This window comes from Colletotrichum truncatum (genome assembly GCF_014235925.2).
Source record: "Colletotrichum truncatum strain CMES1059 chromosome Unknown Contig_0006, whole genome shotgun sequence".
Classification (NCBI taxonomy): domain Eukaryota; kingdom Fungi; phylum Ascomycota; class Sordariomycetes; order Glomerellales; family Glomerellaceae; genus Colletotrichum; species Colletotrichum truncatum.
Genome location: NW_027222403.1, coordinates 773993 through 796671, shown reverse-complemented (window position 1 = coordinate 796671; position 22679 = coordinate 773993). Strand labels below are relative to the sequence as shown.

At 49.5% G+C, this 22679-nt stretch overlaps 10 protein-coding genes across 10 annotated transcripts; 4 read left to right on the top strand and 6 right to left on the bottom strand.

Annotated features, from left to right (window-relative positions):
• Positions 1 to 1765: 1765 nt before the first annotated feature.
• On the top strand, positions 1766 to 2300 carry CTRU02_209499 (CVNH domain-containing protein; the record flags this gene model as incomplete). The annotated part of the gene is made up of 2 exons (XM_036726665.1): positions 1766 to 2036; positions 2182 to 2300. 2 exons carry the CDS (start codon positions 1766 to 1768, stop codon positions 2298 to 2300), a joined length of 390 nt encoding a protein of 129 aa, XP_036581374.1.
• A 298-nt stretch (positions 2301 to 2598) lies between these two features.
• CTRU02_209498 (short-chain dehydrogenase) lies at positions 2599 to 3393 on the bottom strand (the record flags this gene model as incomplete). The annotated part of the gene is made up of 1 exon (XM_036726666.1): positions 2599 to 3393. One exon carries the CDS (start codon positions 3391 to 3393, stop codon positions 2599 to 2601), a length of 795 nt encoding a protein of 264 aa, XP_036581375.1.
• Positions 3394 to 4166: 773 nt separating this feature from the next.
• On the bottom strand, positions 4167 to 5550 carry CTRU02_209497 (2,2-dialkylglycine decarboxylase (aminotransferase class-III); the record flags this gene model as incomplete). Its single annotated transcript, XM_036726667.1, has 2 exons — positions 4167 to 5186; positions 5239 to 5550. 2 exons carry the CDS (start codon positions 5548 to 5550, stop codon positions 4167 to 4169), a joined length of 1332 nt encoding a protein of 443 aa, XP_036581376.1.
• Positions 5551 to 7440: 1890 nt separating this feature from the next.
• CTRU02_209496 (uncharacterized protein) lies at positions 7441 to 8409 on the top strand (the record flags this gene model as incomplete). The annotated part of the gene is made up of 2 exons (XM_036726669.1): positions 7441 to 7741; positions 7850 to 8409. 2 exons carry the CDS (start codon positions 7441 to 7443, stop codon positions 8407 to 8409), a joined length of 861 nt encoding a protein of 286 aa, XP_036581377.1.
• Positions 8410 to 8932: 523 nt separating this feature from the next.
• On the bottom strand, positions 8933 to 10123 carry CTRU02_209495 (4-amino-5-hydroxymethyl-2-methylpyrimidine phosphate synthase; the record flags this gene model as incomplete). Its single annotated transcript, XM_036726668.1, has 4 exons — positions 8933 to 9763; positions 9815 to 9883; positions 9936 to 10038; positions 10089 to 10123. 4 exons carry the CDS (start codon positions 10121 to 10123, stop codon positions 8933 to 8935), a joined length of 1038 nt encoding a protein of 345 aa, XP_036581378.1.
• A 1382-nt stretch (positions 10124 to 11505) lies between these two features.
• Positions 11506 to 13493, bottom strand: CTRU02_209494 (uncharacterized protein; the record flags this gene model as incomplete). Its single annotated transcript, XM_070205275.1, has 5 exons — positions 11506 to 12598; positions 12654 to 12829; positions 12876 to 12986; positions 13046 to 13404; positions 13466 to 13493. The coding sequence occupies 5 exons, from the start codon at positions 13491 to 13493 to the stop codon at positions 11506 to 11508; spliced, it is 1767 nt and encodes a 588-aa protein (XP_070060923.1).
• A 1883-nt stretch (positions 13494 to 15376) lies between these two features.
• CTRU02_209493 (Solute carrier family 40 member 1) lies at positions 15377 to 17177 on the bottom strand (the record flags this gene model as incomplete). Its single annotated transcript, XM_070205274.1, has 5 exons — positions 15377 to 15622; positions 15679 to 16239; positions 16295 to 16452; positions 16505 to 16544; positions 16599 to 17177. 5 exons carry the CDS (start codon positions 17175 to 17177, stop codon positions 15377 to 15379), a joined length of 1584 nt encoding a protein of 527 aa, XP_070060922.1.
• A 794-nt stretch (positions 17178 to 17971) lies between these two features.
• On the top strand, positions 17972 to 18427 carry CTRU02_209492 (uncharacterized protein; the record flags this gene model as incomplete). Its single annotated transcript, XM_036726671.1, has 1 exon — positions 17972 to 18427. The coding sequence occupies one exon, from the start codon at positions 17972 to 17974 to the stop codon at positions 18425 to 18427; it is 456 nt and encodes a 151-aa protein (XP_036581380.1).
• Positions 18428 to 18897: 470 nt separating this feature from the next.
• Positions 18898 to 19983, top strand: CTRU02_209491 (alpha beta hydrolase fold-3 domain protein; the record flags this gene model as incomplete). Its single annotated transcript, XM_036726672.1, has 2 exons — positions 18898 to 19612; positions 19670 to 19983. The coding sequence occupies 2 exons, from the start codon at positions 18898 to 18900 to the stop codon at positions 19981 to 19983; spliced, it is 1029 nt and encodes a 342-aa protein (XP_036581381.1).
• Positions 19984 to 21579: 1596 nt separating this feature from the next.
• CTRU02_209490 (uncharacterized protein) lies at positions 21580 to 22419 on the bottom strand (the record flags this gene model as incomplete). The annotated part of the gene is made up of 1 exon (XM_036726673.1): positions 21580 to 22419. The coding sequence occupies one exon, from the start codon at positions 22417 to 22419 to the stop codon at positions 21580 to 21582; it is 840 nt and encodes a 279-aa protein (XP_036581382.1).
• Positions 22420 to 22679: the final 260 nt, after the last annotated feature.

Sequence of the window (22679 nt, the reverse complement as noted above, 5' to 3'; positions counted from 1 at the left end):
GTCTTTCCAAACACAAGAAGGAGCACGAACAGAACATGCCACAGATACCATGTGGGTATCCGGGATGTGTCTATGTATCTGGGCGACGAGATATTGTGAGACAGCACTTTCTTCGGCAACATGGATCTAACCTGCCACCGGCCCTAGAGAATAGAGGTCGAGCTGTAATGAACCAAAAACAGAGACAGACTGTAAACTAGACAAACGACATGCTTTCTTCGTCCACTGAGGACATACAAAGAAAAAAGAAAATGTTATGCGGCCAGTGTGGATTGAACACACGACCTTCAGATTGATTGAATGAAGTTAACTTCAGTCTGACGCTCTCCCAACTGAGCTATGTCCGCCGCAAATTGTTGAAGACTCCAAGGTGGATTGAAGCCTATGATGGTAAGCCTAGGGTTTCAGCCCTACAGCTCTGGTGGAGACGAATCGCGCTACCGAAGGTGTAGTCCAACCCCACCAACATGTTTTGTTGGAAGTCTCAAGGCTGATGATCCCAAGCGTAGCAGATTGTCTGAAGGCAGCTTTATGTTTTCCATGGAAAATTCGAATTTCATAACGCATATATGTTTATGCCTGTCTGAAAAAAATTGGAAAGGGAGTTGAAAATTCACAGCGGCAGAGTTCTCACACATCTCAGTGCACCCCACTGTGTCTTATGATTGGGCTTGTTATTGGAGTTACATCCTTTCCATGTCAAGCTCTTGATTAAAGCATTTCTGCAACAATTGTCTAGCCAAAAAGCAAAAGTAAATGTAGCACGACCTGGTTTCGATCCAGGGACCTCTGGGTTATGAGCCCAGCGCTCTACCCCTGAGCTACCGTGCTTGGCTTATTTGTGGTAGCGTAATTGGAACGTGTGGAAGCTCTTGAACTCGAACGGAGAACGTGGGTCTGGGTGAAATGTGAATTTGCTTTCAGCTGGATCTGGGTTCCACAGGTCCACAATCGTGGTTTGAATCATGAAGTGCGCAACCCAAGTTTATTGGCTTAAATTGCCTTCGTGGAAGGCTTTCATTCAGAACTTCAGTTTGATCTCTTCTAGACGGAATTGGAATGTGAATAGTTCCGGTAACAATACTTTCCGGGATATGGTTAATCCCAATTTTGAAGCTTCAACTCCAATCCACACATTTTATATTTCCTCTTGATTCAGATGATTTAGTCATTATCATTATATGAATAGAAGTAAGGACAATCGTTTGATGTTGGACAAGGTAGGAGAATGTTTATTTTCTTTACTCATCGTAAATTGGCCTGGTCACGCAAGTACAGTGTCGTCCCGCAGCCAAATAAAAGTTGCCTTCGTACCACGACTGAGACAAACAGCAATGCAACACTCTGTCCACCAATCAATCCTCAAACATGAAAAGGCGGTAGTCGTCCAATATTAACAAAAATTGTCGCTGACTACTTGAAAGGCTTGATCTCCCTGGCGTTGATTTATACTGTTTTCATTCTTACCTCCGATTTTAAATTAAAAATGAAAATCTGTACTCAAGTAGCCTCTTGTCCAACAAACACTGCTCATGCTCAGCCATTGAGCTTTCAGACTTTGGTGGTAATCTTTGAGCGGCCTTTGACTCACCTTAACATATAACACCACGCATCTGCCGGTACTGTTGGTATATGCTCCTCAGGCACTTCTGTCACTTTTATCCTGCATCATGTGCTTGACTTTGAAGGCTCCTAAGTTGCTTCATAATTTTCCCTTTCTGCGGTGTTTGAAGTCTCTTATGACGACGCAAGACGACCAGCGACTATGAAGCTTATCCACATCGCCACTACTGCGAGTCTTTGGTTTTTCAACTGCGCCGCTGCCCGGCAGTGTCCTCTCGAGTCAGACTGTATCCAGAACTTATGCACAAATTTCACATATGAGAACGGCATGAAACACAAACTTTCAGTTGAGAAGCCGATTGTCCTGACAGCTCGGTGTAAAAATGACGCCAACGAAGACATAATCACCTCACTCGACCTTACCAAATGTATCGCGAACGTTGATGGCCTACTGAAATGGGCCGAAGGGTTAGGTCTCTTCTTTTTGATGTCCCCATTCTTTCCTTTCTGCTTCTTGCAGGTTCCTTAGTCCATCTTTCTGCCTGCCAATTTTGACTAACGCAATCATTCTTACATGCAGAGGCAGTCACAATTGCCGTGGCTGTAAAATAACCCAAAAGAGCGAAGATAGTTATCTTCGGCTGCAGTGTGAAAAGTGCCCAAAGAAGCTTTCATTTTTCAGGGGAACCATGTGGTCGTGGTTGGACCTCTGTAAGTATCCGTACGAGCACCTTTGAAAATGCAACTTGATTAACATTGATACCTTAGCCTACGGCATCTGGGTAAGAGACGGTGTTATTGGTTGCTTCAGTCACAAAGGCACCAAGTCCGAAACTCTTAAAACACTTCAGATATGAATGTGTAAAAGACTCTCCACGATACATTCTAACAGTACCCAACATATTGAGCATAACGTGTTATTGTCTTGGGACATATTGATCTGTGATGCATGTTTATTTTGACAAACGACTGGTGATTATTAAAATTCTCATAAATTGGTAATCTCTGTTCCCACGAGTTATGAATTCTAATACCTCAGTAGCTGCTTTCAGCCTTTGAATACTGTTCTCCAAATACAGCATACCATCGATCAATAACTTCGCCAGCCATGCCAGGACCAATCATTTCAGCTCCATTTTCTAGCTTCATTGAAACTTCCTCCATAAACTCGTCGACGCTCAGCGCGTTGGGATTATTCTCCTTCTTGTTGTCGTTCGGATCTGACCTTTCTCGGTGAAGATCCGTAGCCACTGTAGGCGGCGCAATCTCAACAACCCTAACAGAGGAGCCGCCTTTTGCCAACTGCGTCCGAAGGTTCATACTCCAGAAATGTAGCCATGCTTTTGTGCCGTTGTACACCGGGTTGATGATTGAAAAAGGAATGAAGCCGAGAACGCTCGACACGTTTATGATGAGTGCCGACGGTTTAGTCTGTAAATGGGGCAACAGCCCAAGGGTAAGATGCATTGGGCCGCGGATATTGATGTTGATCTCTTGGTCTGCTTTTATGAGAAAGTCACCGTCCTTGAGTACTTCAAGAGGTCGTTGGACTCCTGCATTGTTGATGAGGCAGTCTAGGTCGGGATGGTCTGTGGTGATCTGCTGGATAAACCCTGGGATGGAATCGACATGGCCTGTATCAAGGACGTAGTATCCTGCGGCCCCGATTTCTTTCGTTGTTTCTTGGAGTTTCGATTCCGTCCGGCCTACTAGAAGCACCTTTTTGCCCTTTGAGATGAAATGTTGGGCCATGGCCTTGCCGATACCCCCTGCACCGCCGGTGATGGCGGCGCATTGGAAGCCAAGCTTTTCAGATGTTGTGGGTGCCATATCTAGTGCGACGATGTCAATGTTGTTTTTCCTAAAAGTCTACTGTTGAGATCTTGGCTATTGATATACTGCTGAAAAATTTGATTTGTAAAGGTAGCTAAACTCAATGTGGTGCTATTGGATTTGGGCGGGCCACGATGCCGTTTCTGTTAGTCTTAAGTACAAGATATTTCTGGTCTCGGGTGGTGATGCCGGATTTTGTCACCGCCCTATTTCCATATTTTTCGGTTTGTGACGCCGACGGTCGCTGTCGACGACGTCATTCTTTACATAAGCTTGTGATGGACCCAATTTGCCGTCGAAAATAATCAAGTCCAGTGCATACACTGTGCAAGTCCCAAACTACCAGCCCGGTCTGATTAATTTGTCTTGAAGAGCCCGATCGCATAAGGGAGATACTATGCCGAGTGGTCCAGGTAAACTAAGAGCTTGTAGTGCAACAAGGCAGCTTTATTTGGGTAAATCATGAATAGGGACCAACTAATTGATGCATTCGCTTTTTCTCTTTGTCCTCGCCATTATGACTGTCAATTGAAATTCGCCAATCAAGAGACTTCATTTTGCAACTTGAAAGTGAAGATGTTCATTCATCCCAGACTGTTTGGATTCTCAGAATCAAATTCCTTTTGGCGAATCTGTGATGCTCATCCGGCAAAGAGTCATAGATACAACATCTCAATAGCATGCCAGTATTCAGTATGTCTTTAACAGTTATTTATGGTGACAAGTTTCGTTCCCGATTTTCTAGACTCTAACAATTGGCCTGGTAAGCCTCATGTGGCAGCAGCCTTCTTATCCTGATCCAGCACATATCCAAACGCCTTATCCAATATTTGAAGTCCCTCTTCAATTTCCTCAGCAGTGACAGTAACTGGAGGTGCGAGCCGGAATACGCCTCCCATACCCGGCAAGTTTACGACATTGCAGGACAACCCTAGTGTCATCGCTCGATCGGAAACCGCCTGACCCAAGTCTGATCCTGGTGCCTTCGTCTTTGCATCTGAGATGATCTCAATACCTTGCAGTAGACCACGCCCGCGTACGTCGCCAATACACCAGTACTTCTCCTGAAGCTTGAGCAGACCTGCGCGGAGTTGCTCTCCCCTCTCGGAAGCCTTATCGCAAATTCTGTCACGTTCAACAATTTCAAGAACCTTGTTACCAACAGCGGCTGTGAGTGGATCGTTGAGATGTGTTGTAAGCCAGAGGAACCCTGCGTTTTGGCATCCCTTCGCAACCTCAGCCGTAGTACTGACGGAAGCAAGGGGCAAGCCGCAACCGAGAGTCTTTGACAGACAGAGAATATCGGGGACAATATCGTCGTGCTCAAAAGCAAACATTTGACCTGTGCGCCCAACACCTGTTTGCGCTTCATCAAGAATGAGAAGCATGCCTCGCTTCTGGCATTCAAGGCTTAGACGCTTCAAATACCCCTTGGGCAGATCGAGGATACCTCCAGTAGAGAGAATAGGCTCCATGATAAAGCCCGCAAGAGATCCTACGCTTTGTCGGTCAATCATGCCCCATCCAAAATCCATCTCCGTCTCCCAGTCGTACGAGCCGTCGGGCTTCCGAAAGACTGAACGGTAGGCATAGGGCGCCGGGAACGCAAGCTGACCAGGCATCGCGGGACCGCCATTCTTGCGACCTGCAGAGTAGGTTGCTGATCCAGAACCTTGAGTGAGGCCATGGTAACTTGCGGACATGGCGACGATCTCAAATTTGCCGGTATGAAGCTTGGCCATCTTGATTGCTGCTTCAGTTGTCTCAGAGCCAGTGTTCAAGAAGAAGGACTAAGAGAAAGTCAGCATATGAGAAGGCGTGTGGAGAAAAAGTTGTTTGAACCTTCTCGAGAGGAGCCGGGAGAAGTTTTCCCAATCTTTCGGCGAGATCTGCGACTGGCTGCGTGATCATGTTGCTGAGCAAGTGGTCCAGCTCGGCGACATACTTCTGGACCACCTCTACGATCTCAGGATGCGAGTGGCCTAGGAGAGAACTCATTTGGCCTGAAGTAAAATCCAGAATCTGGCGACCTTCCGCATCGTAAAGTTTCGTGCCTTTGGCCTTGGTGATGATGACTGGTGAATAGGGAACACCTGTTGACATCAGGTACTTGTCTGTCTTGGCCCAGAAGGCCGTGGCGTTTTCGGAGGGCATGATGTTGATGGGGTTTTAACGGACACAAACTCAAAGTTCGTTCAAGTCGGAATGTTTTAGATGATTGCAAATGATATAAGAAATGACTTTGTTTGTTGTATATTATAATATTTATACCTGCGATTGCAGTGTCGCGGATGAGTTTACCGCGGAATAGGTTGCACAGTAATGTGGGGCCGGGCGTCAGTTGCCCGAGGAAAGGGTACCCTCCGCGGCCACGAGATACAAGATAAGCCGCAGGTTACTCTTCGCACCATTCTTCATCGCAATAACAATTTGTTGACAAATCGTAGCGGTGCTGATGGAATACTAACTGCCATGGTACAAAAACTAACAGTGAATAACTTAAACCGTTGCGGAGGCACTGTTCTAATTTCAATTACCCGTTACCTTTTCTTACGAGAACACAACTTTTCTTTCAAAGGAAAGGAACACGGGATTTATACTTTTGATTGTAATTTAAAATGTTGGAGGATATAAAGAATCTGCTTTCTAAAGACGGCAATCACTCTTGGAACTTCTCTTGATTGTCTAAATGTCTTCAACTTCTAATCACCATTCAATGTCTATCATCCTTGCCACAGTCCTCAAAAGGTTACAAAGCGTATATACCCATTCTACAGCTTTAAGTAGCGACCTGCAATTTTCAGAACAGATCAATAAGTCAATGCAAGAGAATGGAGATACCGACAATCCATTTGATGTGGCCATATGTGTGAAGTACATGCCCGGACACCCCTACTCATGGGTACTAGACCGGCTGTGGCTTCTTGTACGTGTAATCAGTTATGATCAAAGTCTTTAGCAATTCCTATTAAGTTGTTAAGCAATGAACTTCGACTGTGATGCAGATTAGCAGGCTTTCTACGCTACCTTTTGCAGGCAATTTTTACAGCATATGTTATTGCGTCGAAGCTTTTCCATCATCACCACGACTGTGTTTGAGAAATACTATAGCGTGGGAAAGTCATCTATGAACGCACTGGTGAGCTTAATTTAATGGGTATTTGGGCAAGGCTAATTGTTCCTTGGCGCCTATTTACTGTAAAGAGGCTGCGTGAGGCGGTGTACAACGCACAATCCTTGGCTGCCAGATGGCAGCCGACATGATCACAGCAGTTTTGTTACATAGCCCCAGTCCGTGACTGGGTTCAGCCGTTAGTTCAAGATGCCATTTTCCTTGTTACCCACTTAACGTTGGTGACTGATGAACACACTGTTCGGGTTCTGCACGATCCCTAGTCTGCAGCCGTAAAGCGGCCCATTGATTTAAAGAATTGATGGGCCCTTCTTTCTGCCATATGAGCGACTGAAGTGACATACTTCTTCAATACAATAAATTGTCACACCTGTTATTCTATCTGCTTTTTAGTGGGGGCATTATCTCAAGGAGCATCGTCTGTCGAATCGACATTACTTGAGAATGTAATCCTGGTCTTGGGGCGGGTCTCGTCAAGGGTATTCAGACATTCAGACTACGACCAACACAAGCGAACAGAAACCATTGTCAGGATACCACCTTTAGGCTCATTTACGGAGTAGATCTGTTTCTGAAGCCCACTCGCTAACATGGTCCAGCCTTTACTATTCGTTGGGACACTGAAAGCCGGATACCCGCCCCCTGCTCAGCCCCAGAACCAAAGTTCTTTTTTACAACATGAGTGAATGCCAGGAAGCTCATAATTCGGCATACTGTCAAGGATTAGCTGCATGATCTAAGGTCGTAGCACACAATAATGGCTCTACAGATATCTACCACAGCCACGGGAGTGGGCATAGCCAGGGGCAACACGTGAACTGTGCCTCCCCAACCCAACTTTCCTGTCTGTTCCCTCCCCGGGGATGAATCTTCCACTTTCAACTTGTAATCAAATCTCCTCACCCCGCGAAATGACCATGCGTCTCATCGTCCCAGCTGTTCTCCTGGCCCTCGCTGGTACTGTCCTGGGACAAGGAGCATGCTTCGTTCCCAACGGAACCAACAGACATGCTCTCACTAACGCGAACATTCAAAAGTACGCCGCTTGTGAAAACAATGGGCACAGCATGTGCTGCAATGTGGCGGGGGATAGGTGCCAACCGAATGGTCTGTGTTGGAACGAAGAACACAAACAACTTTGGCGGGAGAGCTGTACAGATCCGACGTGGCAATCACACAAGTGTTTGAAACTGTGCATTTCAGACGAATATGGTGAGTTTTGGACTCTGCGGACTTGTTTTGCCGGAGAAGAATGTCATCGACCAGACATGGGATAGATGACAGGTGGAGTACGAGGGCAAGGCGCTAACGATCTTCAAGATTCAGGTGGCATACCAGCTAGTGGAATGGATGTCCTCGTCACCCAATGCGCGGACGGGAGCTACTGCTGCGGCAATGATCAGAATGCGACTGAATGTTGTAAGCTTGGTAAGGGTGTGAGGATTGTAGACGGCGAGGTCATCACTTCGTCGGCCTTGTCTTCTTCTACCCTCGGCCCAACGACGATCCCGATATCCTCAATGCTGTCTTCTGCAATATCCTCCGCGACCACCACCCCGACTGCGACAGATTCCGAGACGGAGGACAAGAAGGAGACGTCGAATTCTCACGCTGGTGTAATCGGTGGTGCTGTTGGCGGCGGCGTCGGCGCGATGGTTCTTGTCATTGCGGCCTTGTTCTTTTGGCACAGAAGAAAGAAGGCTGGAGGAATGCGCGGGGATAATGCCACACATCAAAAGACCTATGCCACTGCGGACGAGGACGCGAAGTACGTGGTAACTTCATCACCTCCACAGTATTACAATCAGCCTCCTTCTGAGCTGCCTGGGCCAATGGACCCGGTTGAGTTAGGATCCGATGAACCACCAAGTCGACGGTAGTTTTGTTGATTAGATTGCAAGTTGTTAATTAATGTAGTCATCTTAATCTGAAAAGAATTAGAGAGCAAAAGCCGCAGATTCTGGGCAGCTATGTTTTGAAAGCCTATTCGAATGACATGGCTACCATACCCTAACCTTTCATATCACCGTGTAAAGAAAAGTGCCATGCTATACTTGGGCCTAATGAATTCACTCTATTCTCTCAGAGAGCATAAGTCATCCTCAAAAACCAAAAGAAGTCTTTGCTAGGTCATGTATATATATTGTGAGAGAGTGATTCTATCCTTACCTGACAGAATTTCCCAGTTAACCCTGGTGAGCATTCATAGTAGAACATGTACTAGAATCGGCCTCATAACCTCAGTGCTTAGTCAAGTCAGACCTGGATACTGGAAAATCCTTTATGGGGCTGGGATAGTGTGTATTCATAAAAGAGAGTCTTATATTCTAAACATCCAGCACCCAATTGTTCAAAGGAGTGTCCATGCTCTAGCATTCCGAGTCGATTCTGAACGCCTAAACCTTAAGCCTTGATGGCAGCACCTTGAAGCTTGAGGCGACGGAATCCACCCCTGCAAGCGACTTCATTCTGAAGCTCAACCATCCTCTTCTGGTCACCAGTGGGATCCTCGGAGTCAGCCTCAAAAGTCCATTCCAGGAACTCGTTGGTGTAGTTGGGTTTGAAGCTCTCATCCAAGACACCAAGTCTCTTGCCGTACTTGGTGACCTTGTTCCAGTCGCGCTGGACGTTCTTCAGGTCCTGCGAGAAGTACGCGAAACTGCGCTCGAAAATCTTGCGGTTGAGCTCCGAGCCCATGACGGGCTTGAAGTCGACGTACTCCTTCCAAGCATCCTCAGGTTTCTCAAGCACGTAGTCGGTAGCTCGCTTGACGGCCTTCATGAACTTGCGAACCTTCTCGGGGTTCTCAGCAATGAAAGACTCGTTGCCGATGTAGAGAATGGTGCAGAAGCAGCAGCATCCCAGTTCGGCGAGCTCATCAATGCGCAGCATCTGCACATCGGTCTTGGGGCGACCTTGAGAGGCAAGCCACTCCTCGAGCTCGACCATTTGGACGTTCTCCAGGCCAATGCCGGCGTCAATGGTACCCTCAATGATAGCCTTCGAGACGTTCATGCCGCAGCGAACGGCAGTGTAGTCGTCGGGGGTCATGCCGTAGTGAGAAGTCAACTCGTCGATCTGGATCTTGCCGAATTCGCCGACATAGCCGATACGCTTGCCCTTTAGGGTGCGGAAGTCGGTTGTGATACCGGAATCCTTGATGTAGACGACACCGGTGAAGGGCTCGTCAAGAAGACTGCCGATGGAGAGAACCGGGAAGTTACGGGCCTTGGCCTGTCGGAGGGTAAGCGAATGAAAAACAGACAAAGCGGGACAGACACGTACAGCAAGGGTGTGAATCATGGCCTTGAAGCCGAGGTCGACCTTGCCGGTGCCGATGATCTCGGTGACATCCTGATGGAGTATTAGCAACATGCGCTTGCGTTTATTCACATTTGTGACATACGCTAGGGTCGTTGGGCTCAAGCAAGGCAACTTTGATGCCTTCATCCTTGAAGTAGCCCTTGGCTTGTGCCAAGTAAAGGGGGGCGTGGTACGGGGTGGCGTGCCTGGCCCATTGTCAACTCACATTCCCAGCATCCACGCGGAAGTTTCCTACCAGTTGGTGAGGAAAGTGATCTTATCAGTCGACATTTTGAAAGATCAAGCGTGATGCTGGAGGGGTTAGTACACTCCAATCTTTCACATGGGGAGGGCAAGGGGAAGCCAAAGAAGCATGTCCTTTCGCTGGTATTATCCAGATCAAGTTCGCCGGTATTTCTCAGATCAACTCCCTGTCGTGTCCTTCCAGCCAGTGCTCCTCTCGATCGAAAAAGAGATATCGAGGGAGACTGAGGGGAGAATGGCACGACAGATGAGTTGAACACCCGGATGCGTTCTTTTCTTACTTTACCTCGATCTTTGGATGTTTCCATTGCGACAGATGCCATGGCTCTTTGACGCGAACGTCGTACCAGGTCAAGTTTGTAATTGGTGGTTGAGTATGAATCGGTTCTGGGATAGTCTGCAGAGGATAATATGACGGGAAGTAGGGGGGGGAAAGGATTATGGAAAGGTCTGGCTCTTATATCCCTCGTTTGAGGGGTAGATCTCTTATTGATTAGTGATGCGTCTTTTTCCCCTCACTTTTCCGAACCTAATAATGCATATCGGCTTTGTGCCGATCGAAGAGGTTCGTCATTGATGGACACTTGCTGTTTTTATGAAGAGCTTATTAGTCGAATCCCCATTTGTTGGGATGTAGGTGGACAGGGATTATGTAGTGGTCTGACATTAAATATCTCTCAATTGCTGCACCAATCATAGGAGCGAAACCTACTTGGCAGCCAGTGAGAGATGGCACAAAACTGGCTATCGTTCACTGTTGCATAATCAAACTACATGGCAGTGCCTCGGATGTGTCACAACTACACATTTCACCGATTATGAGAAGCCCTTACATATCCTACTTTGAAGGTATTCCGTGGTAAACTTCCGGGATAAGGTATGTAACTGTTTGCTAACACAAGACTTGACTTGACTCCATGAAGTAAGCCCGCCAGCTCCGCAATCGGACGGAAGTTGTATGCCGCCAGTCCCACAGAGTGCAACATTGTGCCGACGGTGGCCGCATGCCGATACAGGTAGCTCCGATGACAAGGTATAACTGACCTCAATTTCTCACAAGTTTTAAAGTCGGGTTGTGCGCCAGCTGTAGGTTCGGTTGTGTGGCACTTTTCGGCCACATCATGTTGTGGCCTTGCATTGAACCACGATCATGTTTGAGAGGCTTCAGCCAATCGTGTCAATGTCTTTGGTTTGTTGACTTTTTGCCTGTCGTCTGACTTGACCGAGGTACACAACGACGTCTTGACATCTAGTTTTTTCTTTATTCTATTCTATTTATTTTGTCTTATATCCCACAGGTACCTCTGCCAGCATTGTCTGGCTTAGAATGTTGAGGCTAGTCTATGAGTCTTCGGTATTAAGCCCTCGTCGCCGCAATAATCCATCTTGCACCTCTAAACTAGTCTACATTACTTCGTCGTTGTCGAATCTCGGCCACCCTCATACCTTGTGTTCATCTCAATCATCCCCGAATCATTCCTCTCATGAAGCCTCTGCTCCTCCATATGCAAGTCATAGACCCCGCTTTCTGCCGAAACCAATGTGTCCCGGTAAATCCACAGTGTATTGGACTTAACTCCTTCAGCACCATCACCATGCCCCATTCGCTCCCGAATCGCCATACTCCTCATGACCAGAGCCATCTCAACGGCTCCGCCATCAGGCACCACAACCCTGTTTGCCACCAGGGCCGCGGCGATGCCCAGAGCTAGCTGCAGTGTAGCTGTGAGGATCAGAATCATGTGCACGAAGTTCCAGTGCGATACGGTAAGCTGGGTGCCCTTCATGGGCATGTTTCCATCTACCGTCAGATCGCCGTTGTTCTCGGCAGCAATGGCCACTACGCCGATAGCAAATCGAGCAAGGAGTGCCTGCATTATATCCGTACTTCCATTCATCGGCGTGCCAAAGACAGATTCGGCGGGGTACATTTGGTATTGGAAGTTGGTGTCGTTGACCAGCGAGGAGGCAGCGAAACCCTGGAGTGCAATACCTGCGGCGGCTAGGCTGGTCAGGTTCACGCCGACCTCGTGCTCGGGAAGCGTCGCATTGGCGACCTTGCCGACGGTAACGTTACAGCTGTAATACCAGGGTGAACTGCTTGAAGCTTCAAAGGCGGAAACAATGCTGCATCCGACGCCGCAACTCACACTGCTGTTCGTCATGAAAGTTGACTGCTCGGTGCCGCCGCGGACGGGAATGAACACTTCATTTTTGTCGCCGTTAGGGAGGGAGACAGTAATGTTTGAGGTCGTGCCATTTCCTCCGCTGGTTACTGGCCAGGCTACGCACGTGGCTGTTGAGTTGATGCTACGGTTCGTCGCGACGGTAACAGGGTTTGCGTTCACGTCTTTGATAGATGCCGTTGAGGTTTCGTGAAAGACATACTTGCAATAGGTATCACCGCAGAACATGAGGGGATCGCTCGGGACATAGATTGCCCGTGCTGATGGCGCCTCCTCCACTGGTGCTGTGAGGAACGCCAGCGACATGGTACCGTAGCTAAATAACGACATTAATTGGGGATGATTCGGGAATGGTTGTTCTCAAGACTGACCTGTTTGCTGTGTATTGCTCGGCTCCGAGTGTTTTCGAGTTCGATTTGACAACTTTGTCGGTCTCGATATTGGCCAGGTTTGGTATTGTTACATTTCCGGGTACCAGCAGGGCTCGTTTGTCGGCGGTCTCTGTGGAATAGCATAGACCAATGGCAGCAAGGCCTACTTGAGAGCCCTTTGGACGTTAGCTCGGGGAGTGTAAAAGAGCGTCGGCAACTTACAATCGACAGAATGAACCAGCCAACGGCGGCAAGGTGGATGGTCCAGCGCTTCGATCGCACTGCCAGCATGATGGTATGCTTCAAGTTGTCTGCAGCCAGAATCAACTCGACCTTTAAGACTTCAAGTTAGCTGGATCCAGTAATTAGACACGATGGAACCCCCAGCATACCTTGCGCTTCGACCTGTACCGCCGGCTTAGGATCCACCATCTCAACTCTGCCACCATATGGTTCAAACTGCTGGCAACAGCAAGACCCAGCGCGATGGAGAGACCTGTGATGAGCGCATTGTACTGTCTTTTCGTTGTTTGATTCATGACAGGCTTGCTCGAATAGACAGAGATGACAGTATATATCGACACGATGATGACCATGGTGATGGCCCAGCGTGAAAGCACTTTGCCGAGAATTTTCCAACGAGTCTGCCTTGTGGCTGGCATGCCGTGAAACTGGCCATCGTCTGCCTTCTTTTTAAGTATTGCGGCATCTTCGCTGTAGTTAAAGTCCTGTGTGGGATAGGATAGGTCCGCTGAAGAACTGTCAGCATCTTTCTGTATTCTTCAGAAAGTTCAAAGATCGGAAAGTCGCACTTTTTGCCCTCCTAAGCGGGCTCGGCATCTTTTATCCTGAAGATCGGCTTCCACTGACGCCTTGCGAGTACTATTGGTGATGAGTCCAGTCCTTGGCTGGTTGGTGATGTTACCGCATCAAAGGCAACAGAAACGTAAGGGAGGACGAGAGTACTTCAAAGAAGGGAGACTACAAGGTTGGCACCTCGAAGAACGATGCAGGGAGACAGATAACCTTTTAAAACCCCGTAGCTCCTCCATCAACAGGTGGATACAACCCCAGAATGGAACTGCAAGCTCTTTTTTGGTGAATGTAAAACACCAGGCCTCCCAGCCGCACTAACGTACCAACGGGGGGCTAGTCCAAGAGTCACCCCCCCACCCAATGAGCCTTGTTAAACATTCCCCAAGACTACCAAGAAGCGTGGAGGACCGTAGGGTTATTATAGGGGAAATGCGTACGCGCAATCCGAGACAAGCGGTTGGCGCTGGCGATACTCTATCTGAGGCCTCCAAAACATGATTCTTCCGTCAAAAGCCCAAACAACGCAAAAACTGTTCACTGAAAAGTGTCGTAAACAATACGGATGGGGACGGGGAGCAACAGACAAGGCCAAAAAAAAAAAAAGAGAGGAAATAACGTGAACACACCCAAGCATTCGGGACGCTATGTAATTGAGCTAGTGTCATGGGCCACGACTCATGTCCTCCAGGGGCCTTAAGCTGATATTTGCTGACACCACCCCTGCAAAAATTAGAAGCGGGCATCCCGAAATGACATCTTTGTGGTTTTAGGGAGACTGCAGGCGGAGCCGTATGACATTTGTCCAGAGTAAACAGCCGAATAGGGGCAAGCATAATAAGTAAAGGTCCCATTGTTGAACGCACCCATCGAATGGGTCTATGATTAAGTTTATGACTTGGACAGGATAGGTAGGGCTTTGGGTCATCGCCATGCTGATCTAGTACGCGTTCGCCACATCGAAATCTACGGCAACACTTCGTGACGGCATGATTCACGGGCATTCTCTTCTGCCTACTTTGGATTGTTAGGCGTCAGCTTTTGCACGACGGAAAGAAATGTTCAAGCATTATCCTACATTCTACCCAACGGTCGAGACCGTCGAAAATGTTGCGGAAAAAGGACGAGTTTGAGCGTTGCTGACGATCAGCCGCACAGCGTCAGGCCCTACCATGGCCCCAGTACTGGGAGCATAGACACTAAAACCCTGTCTAAGACGCGGGATCTTGTCACGGAACGATTTGCCGTCCCACCTTTCCCACCTCGTTCGGATGGAAGACAACCTACTGGGCCAAAAGCGTAGGAAGCGCCGTAGCCGTGTCCGCTGCCCGCGCGTCCCGTTACTAGGGTTGGCCCTGAATAGAGTTAGCCTTATGGGCCCGGCATATGACGGGGTGCCGGACAGATTTGAAGGAGTCAACCTTGTGGCCAATGCCAGTCAAGGAATAAAGACAAAGGGCGGCCCCCAAATTGATCACCTTGGATGATTTCTTTTCCCTTTCTTCATTTTTTATTTCCATCCACTGAGAAACGAAGGGTATCAATGTAGCTAGAATGCCAAAAAGTTCTTGCTACTCTATCATCAACACCCCTGGACAATATTGATTGCCAAGTTGCCAGCACGCTATCGTTTGGGCATAAACGGACACGTCTCGGATACCGGCATGGTGATACCGGAAGACATCACTGAAAGAGCGGTCGAGTGCTCAAGTGCTTACAGGTCTATTTCTATTCATGCTATGGCCCAGGTTCGTTCAAACAACGTGGACAACAAAAATGTCGGTTGGCTTCAGGTAGCCCCACGTTCGGCAACGAAGCCGAAAAAACACAGCTTGGCTGTCTTTAGCGAAAGGCCTCCCGTTTGGCACACGTCACGAATGACCCAGTCGTCCATTTATCCATACTTTTCCTCACGATTCTTCTTTTTTGCAATGTAGACACGGCGGTGCGTGGAACAAGTGACCACGCCTCTTTCGTACGTACGAAGCATAGAGGCCACCGGCAGCGTAGATTGCGCCGACGCTCATGACGATCGGCCATTGAAACTGGTCGGGGCGCGAGAAGACGACAGTTGAGGCGTACGACAAGAGTTCAAATATGCTCTGCATAGAAGCCTCAACAGTGGAGAAGGCTCCACGGTGTTCTTCATCGATGTCCTAGTGGAAAAGTCAATATTAGTCTCACCAGATCTGCAGGTATGGACGCAGCTTACGCCTTGGATGATTGTTTGGGCAGACAGGTCGTAGCCCCAGAGGCCGACCCTGCTCAGAATAACACCGCCGACAAGCCCGCTAATGGCCTCGATGCTGCTTGTTCTATTCTGAGACTTGTCCGCAAAAAACCAACTGACCCCGGCGGCCAGCCAGATCATCTGCCAAGAGAGACTCCAGATGCCGGCCCGGATAGGACCGATTTTGTCCATCAGCTTCGGGGCTGCCCAAGTGGCGCTGAGCTCGAAGACTGTGCTGATTGTGCGGGCAATGCCGATGTGGAAGGAGTTGTAGCCGACGGAGAGCAGAAAGGTGACCATCTGTCCCGAGAAAGACAACACTGTGAAATACAGGAGTGCCAGAGATAGCGACGGCCGCAGCGCGGGGTGAGAAAAGTAGAAGGGGATTGCCGAGACGGGGAAGACCTTTTTGGTCTTTGTTTTGAGCCAGGTGACTGCCATTCGCATGCGTGATATGTCACCGGCTGTTGAATCCGAGGTAGAAGCCTCAGGCTCTTGGGGACGAGATCGCAGTTGAGCCAGAGCCGGCACAAGCTGATACACCTATTGACGCTGCTTAGCTACGTTGGGTTTTCTACGTGGTGCCATGTAAGCTTACCCGGGCGATGCAGAGATATTCAGTCACGACAGAAAGCAGCGTCATTGACAGCGTCACCCAGATGGCTATGGTGGTAGATGCACCATCGATGAGGGAAATAGCAAGAGGACCAAGTAATTTACAGAACAAATCGATACGTCGGATGCGAGCATTCAACTCTGGTGTTATGTCAGTCATGTTTGAGGGTCTAAAAGGCCTTCAAGAACTCACCCTGTCGTGCCTTTTCATTGCCTTTGGTAATGACCACAATCTGTCACATATTAGCAAAGGCGCGGAGACACCTTAGCACATCTGTGAGGCTTACCCAGTCGCGTTCAACAGAGACCAAGTTCATCACCGAGCACAGTTTTTCCACACAAGCCAGGCCGACAATCATGGCGAACAAGCTCTTCTGCAGGTCGCTTTGCATGTCGCGGAACCGATCCAACACCAGAAAGATACCACATGAAGCTGCTACGGCAAGTCTCTGACCGACGATGGAGATGCGTACGACAGAGAGTCGATTTCCCTGGTCAATCCACGACCCGATTGAAGGCGACAAGACGACGGCGACGGCACCCCGGACCAAAGCGTAGATGGACATGGGCATTAGCGTGCCGGGGTAAATGGATGCTAGGAAGAGAACAGCGCCGAATTCGAAGAGTCTCGAGTTCCACGTTGACAAGAAGTGCGAGACGTAGAGGCGGAAGACTATCGGTTTCGGAACAAATGGAGCTGGCTGCGGCACTTCATGTTGGGGAACCATCGTCATCGCCTCTTCATCCCGATAGCCAGGCTGCGGCCGGTCGGCGACGACGATGGGATCGTCATGGTAAGAACCTTCAGAGGAAGACGACCTCGGTGAGTCTTCGTAGTCGGTCTCGTAACCGTTGTCGTCCGACATTTTCGGTGTCGTCGTGGATCGTTCGCCCCCAGCAGCACTATGTTCGTAGAGTTGTAGATAGCCAATGCGCCCGAAGGAGTGGCGTGGCAGCGGTGGTTAAATGATTCAGCGACAGCTCCGAAATGGAATCGGACCGTACGGAAGCAATGTTTGCCGGATGTAAAGACAAGGGGAAATGCCAGGGGGTGGAACAAATCGGAAAATCGGGGAAAACTGGACGGCTTCGGGGCTGATTGTGACTATTCACGCATCGCATTCGGATACTCTCTGGGATCAGGATGGTGTATGCTTCCTCTAGTCAGCATTCCACTATCAATTGAATGAGAGATCGATCCCGTTGCTTATCCGTACAGCATCCCATTACCCCGGATTGAGGTCCTAGCTAGTATGTATGCGTGAAGAAATCTCATCAATAGAAAGCTTGAATGAGTCCTCCTAATATTTACTGCCCCGCGGTCGGACCAGCTCCGACCGACCAGATCCCTGACGAATTCGCTGACTCCCGATTCAAACGCCGGTCTTTCGGAGACCGAGCCGACTCAGCTCCCGTTGACGCTGACTGTTCGTTTATGACGGCTGCATAGCTGAGTATAATCTGTCTTAGTGCTTATTCCAAGACGACGCCACGACACGTGAATGGCGTTGCACCTTTGTAGGCACCAGTGGCTTGTTTATCTAAAGTCAAGTTGTTTTCACTTCCTTGAAGCAATGTCATTTCAATCTCACCTCATCTAAACCTCTTCGTCTTACCGAAATCATCAAAGGTAGCTGGTCAGGGACACAATCAGTCGACAATGTCAGAACCATCACCTTTGGTCGTTCTCGGCGGCAACTTTGCTGGCATGTTCGTGTTCGGTTTAATACTGAGTCATTTCTTCGGCCGCAAAAGCGCCCTCACCATCCTTGCCAACATCTTTGGTACAATCTTCATCGTATTTGGCGTCAACGCGATCCTGCGACCTCAAAACGCGCTCTCATTCTTCCAGTGGAGCTACCCTGTCGATCCAACCAGTCGGGAGCTTCTTGATCGCGTTATGATAATATATGGCGCGCGCGACATCTTCATGGGTATAGCGTTATATTCTGCAGCCATCTTCGGAAGCAGAAAAGCTCTGGGTTCGATCCTGATCGCGGCCAGCGCTACTGCTGGCGTGGACGGGTTAGTCTGCAAGATGAGTGAAGGCGGTGAGTGGCAGCATTGGGGCTACGCCTCCGTGTTGACCGTTGTCGGTGCGCTGTTGATGCGCTAAGGTAGGTTGGGTGGAAAAGTATAATGATCTGATCAAGGATTTTTTTTTGCAAGGGTTGAAAGGGGGAGAAACTCTTGGAATTTAAGGCCTCGACGATGCGAGTTGCCCCATTTCCTATCAATCGGATCTGGTTTCTACTACAAACCCCTGTGTTTTTCTTTACCGCCATATGTCGTTGGCATGAATGAAAAGGCCCGGGAAACGTCATCATGCGCTCAAGCGAACACACAAACAGTGTAGCGATACTACATATTCCATTATTACTACTGATGTTTACGTTCGTTGGGCACCGTTTTGATGACTATTGTAGATCCACTTCTGATATCAAACCCCCGGTGTTTTCGAGGGCTTTCGTGGCCAAAAATAGTTAGGTAGATGCAACATGCAACTCATAAATTGAGAGACCGAGCCTCCTCTTTGACTTCACCGCTCCCTACTCCCCCATCAACCCAAATCAAACACCTCTCAATATGACCTTACTCGACCTTACGAAGAAAGATACTGTGGCGAAGCCCAGTATTCCTGAAGTTGGTACGAGGACCACTTTGGATCCTAGTATCTCCAGCTTCCTCAGCGAGAACCCCAATCTTCGTCTCGGTGGTAGGGAAGGCTTCACGTCAGAGCGTGCTGAGCACCTCAAAGTCTTCGGCTTCCACGCTCTCGAGGAGTCTCTTCGCGCACCAATTGAGCATGTCGAGTACAACGTGGTCCGCGGCCCCTACGGCACTATTCCCATTCGCATCTTCTACCCGTATTCCGGAAGGCAATCCCGCGACCACGGTAACTCCCCCGCCCTTGTGTACATGCATGGCGGTGGATATACCGTGGGTTCCGTTGATGAGTTCGAAAACGGATTGAGGCTCATCGCTGAGGAAAGCGGAGCCGTCGTTATCGGCGTCGAGTACCGTCTCGCTCCCGAGTGGAGTTACCCCGTCCAGTTGGACGAGTATGATGCCGTCGTTGACTGGCTGCATGGCGGCGAGGCAAGGAACAGAGGTATCAACCCTGACAGAGTCTGCGGTGGAGGAGATTCGGCCGGAGGAAACATGACCGCGGCCTTGACTCTCCGAAGAAAAGATCAGGAAAAGAAGCCCCTCAAGGCTTGCTTTCTGCTGTACCCCGAAGCCAGACTTCCCTTTGACACCAAGGCCGTTGTTGAGAACAACTCTGGCCTCTACCTAGAGTGTAAGTCGATCGTCTGATTTGTAAAAAAGTACTTGACTAACCAGTGGAAATTTGAAGCCAACGGCATCTTCGGGTTTGCTGCTCACTACGCAACAAGGGGAGTACCGCCAAGCCACCGATACATCTCTCCTGGCATGCAAAAGACGGAATACCTGACAGATCTCCCGCCTACCGCCATTTTCACCTGCGGCTTTGATCCTCTCCGGGATGTGGGCGTCGAGTTCGCGCACAAGCTGGAAGAAGCCGAAAATACCGTCTCCTGGCGACACTTTGACACGCTCACCCATGGTTTCCTGCAAATGGCACCCTGGAGCGAGGAAGCCATGAAGGCTACTAAGCTGGCCGCTTCCGAGTTGAAAAAGATTGCATAGTTGGGTTCGACGAAGATCGCCAAACTCGATGACTATACCTATGCAACTCTGAGAATCCGAATTATGATAGCATGTACACGACCTAGCCTTATATAGATGACCTCAAGACCTCAATGATTTGTTTTTCAATGCAAAGGACGCCGTCTCCGCCAACTGGAACAGAGCTCAGACGCCATGATCTCGGGAACGCTAATTTGTGAAATCGACAACTGCCTACAACAGCGCCTCGGCCCAATTGCCAGCAACGAGTCCAGGTCGATTTTTTGGCCTCAAAATGGTTTTACTGTTCTCGCCCGGCTTTAGCATAAAAGGCTGAATCTTGACACCAATCTCCTGAGTCACAAATTCGATACTGGCTTTTTCTGAGAGAATCTTGGGATGCTATGATGCTTGCAATAGGAATATCTTCAATCCACTTGGGTCGCCACCCGTTTCCTACTCTTGTTGATTCCGGATATTGTGGTAGGCCCCCATTTTACAGTCTCGTCGCCAATTGCAGCAATTGTTCGGATCTTCGAGGTGCAGTTCGCTGCAGCGAAGACCCACCACGAGCTGGTTCTCATTCTTCCAGATTTTGGGAGTTTGACTGGCTGAAGCTGAACCATAGGCGGTTGTATCATTCTGGCGGCGAGAATGAAGTGTTGTACATAATCAAGGCTTTCCTGCTCTCACCTTGGTCTTGGTGGCCTGGTCCTACTGTTCCCAGGTCATGTCGGCCATGGGACTGTCTATTAACACCATTGCAAGATGGAATACTCCCTTTGACTGGCTTCCGTCTGGACTGTGGCATCCTCTTTTTGAAACAATAACCTTGACGCTCTGCGGCTTAGATGGTGCAGGAGACCTCGGTATCTCAACTCTCGGTCGGAAGTCTCGCTAAAGCCTACCACAGGCAAGTCAGTTACAACTCTAGCTTAAGCATTATTACTACTAATCTAGGTGCCAAGTCTACTCCCTCCTGCCAGCATCAAACTGCATTTACTTCCGAAAACCTTACATTCTGCCCTGCATCCAAAAATATAGATCTCAGATGTATAGGCTTTATCCCCGAAACAGAGAAGAAGGGGCCTCGGGCGGAATGCTACACAGTTGTTATTCGAGTTGACTCTCGATCGTCAGCCTCATCGCCGCTAACGATTCCGTATAACTAAATCTTTCCAGCCATAGCCACAGTCATTATGGATCGTATGCAGACGTGATGAAGCGTAGCTAGCCTTCAACTGAGGCAAATAAGACACTTTTAGTAAAAATAGTATCAAGGGCCTAAACCCTCGATAGAGACAAAACATGCATTTACAGTTGGACAAGAACTGTGATTTTCGCGTTCTCTCCACCGAATACCAAAGCGCTTAGCAAGTTCGCCGTCACCATGCACTTACAACTCGGGCCCGGGGTAGACTTGGGCTTCAGCTTGGCTTTCTACTTCTCCAAGTACCTACGCCCGTACAAGGAACCTCGGAGATTATAAGGGGAACAGAAGAGCCGAAGGACTTCTCTAGCTCTTGTTTCTAGGCAAGTAAACTACCTTCAATAAAAGTTACCTCGATTCATTCAGGGGATCTCTACTAAGCACTGTTTGACTACCTAGGTCAAATACTATCTTTGCGCGGCCCTTATCCTCGCTTCGTCAGCCCACGACTGCCATAAACCCTCCCACCCCGAAATGCGCACATGGGGCTCGGCCACCGGGTTCGGGATCATCGACCGGAGGCCCACGTCCCGCTCGCCCTTGAGGAAGACGTTGGCCAAGGAAATGGTCGGATCCACGTACACCACCTCGTCCGGGAGCACGACGGGCTCGCCGCAGTCCGCATGCATCTGGCCGCGCGAGGCCAAGACGTCAGCCCGCTGCTGCTCAAGCAGCGCGTGCACGCCGGCGATCCAGTCGCCGATGGTGAGTACCCCTCCCTCAGTCGACGCGCGCACCGTCACGTGCGGCGGCGTGTTAGGCGGCCGGTCGAGCCCGCAGCAGTGGACGCGCCTCGCGGCCGGAACCTCAAAGTCGTCAGCACTCGGATCGGTGCCGGTGGCGGCCGCCAGGTCCTCGACCAGGCACCACTCATCATCGCTGGGCGTAGGGGCGACCATGCGCGCCCCGAAGGCCTCGAGAGCGTCTTCGTCATCCCACTCGCCGTGCTGGTCGTGCTCAGCTAGCCAGTCCTGGGCCCAGAGGTCCATGTCGGCTAGGTGAACGTCCATCGACGATACGGGCGGTCGGGTGACCGGCTCTGCCGCGATGGGGTGCGTTTGCGGATCATAGGGCTGTTGAGGGGATTGCACGTCCGTGGCGTCGTCCAGCACACGGATGGCCGAGAGGGGTTCCCATGCGCGCCAGCGGAGGCGTAGAATATGCGGGGAGGGTCTCACGCCGCCGTGTTTAAGGCGCCACTCGTAGCTGGGAGTGGCCGTGTTGGATGGCGCTGTTTCTGCCATCATACGGATGAAGGGGGGAAGATGAGCCGTTGATTTGGGTTGTTGTCAGAACGGAAGAAAGACCACGTACAAGCGAAGTGGGAATGCAGTCCATTAAATACTTTCTTGATATATAGAGCAAGGTATCTTATGTTGGCGGTACTTTAAGAGTACATTATCCCATGTAATCAAATTCTTGGCTCTCCAGGGGAACTCAAGTACTAAGCACGCAGCCTAAAACGGCAACATAATAGTATGCAGGTACTAAACAACTAACGACAACA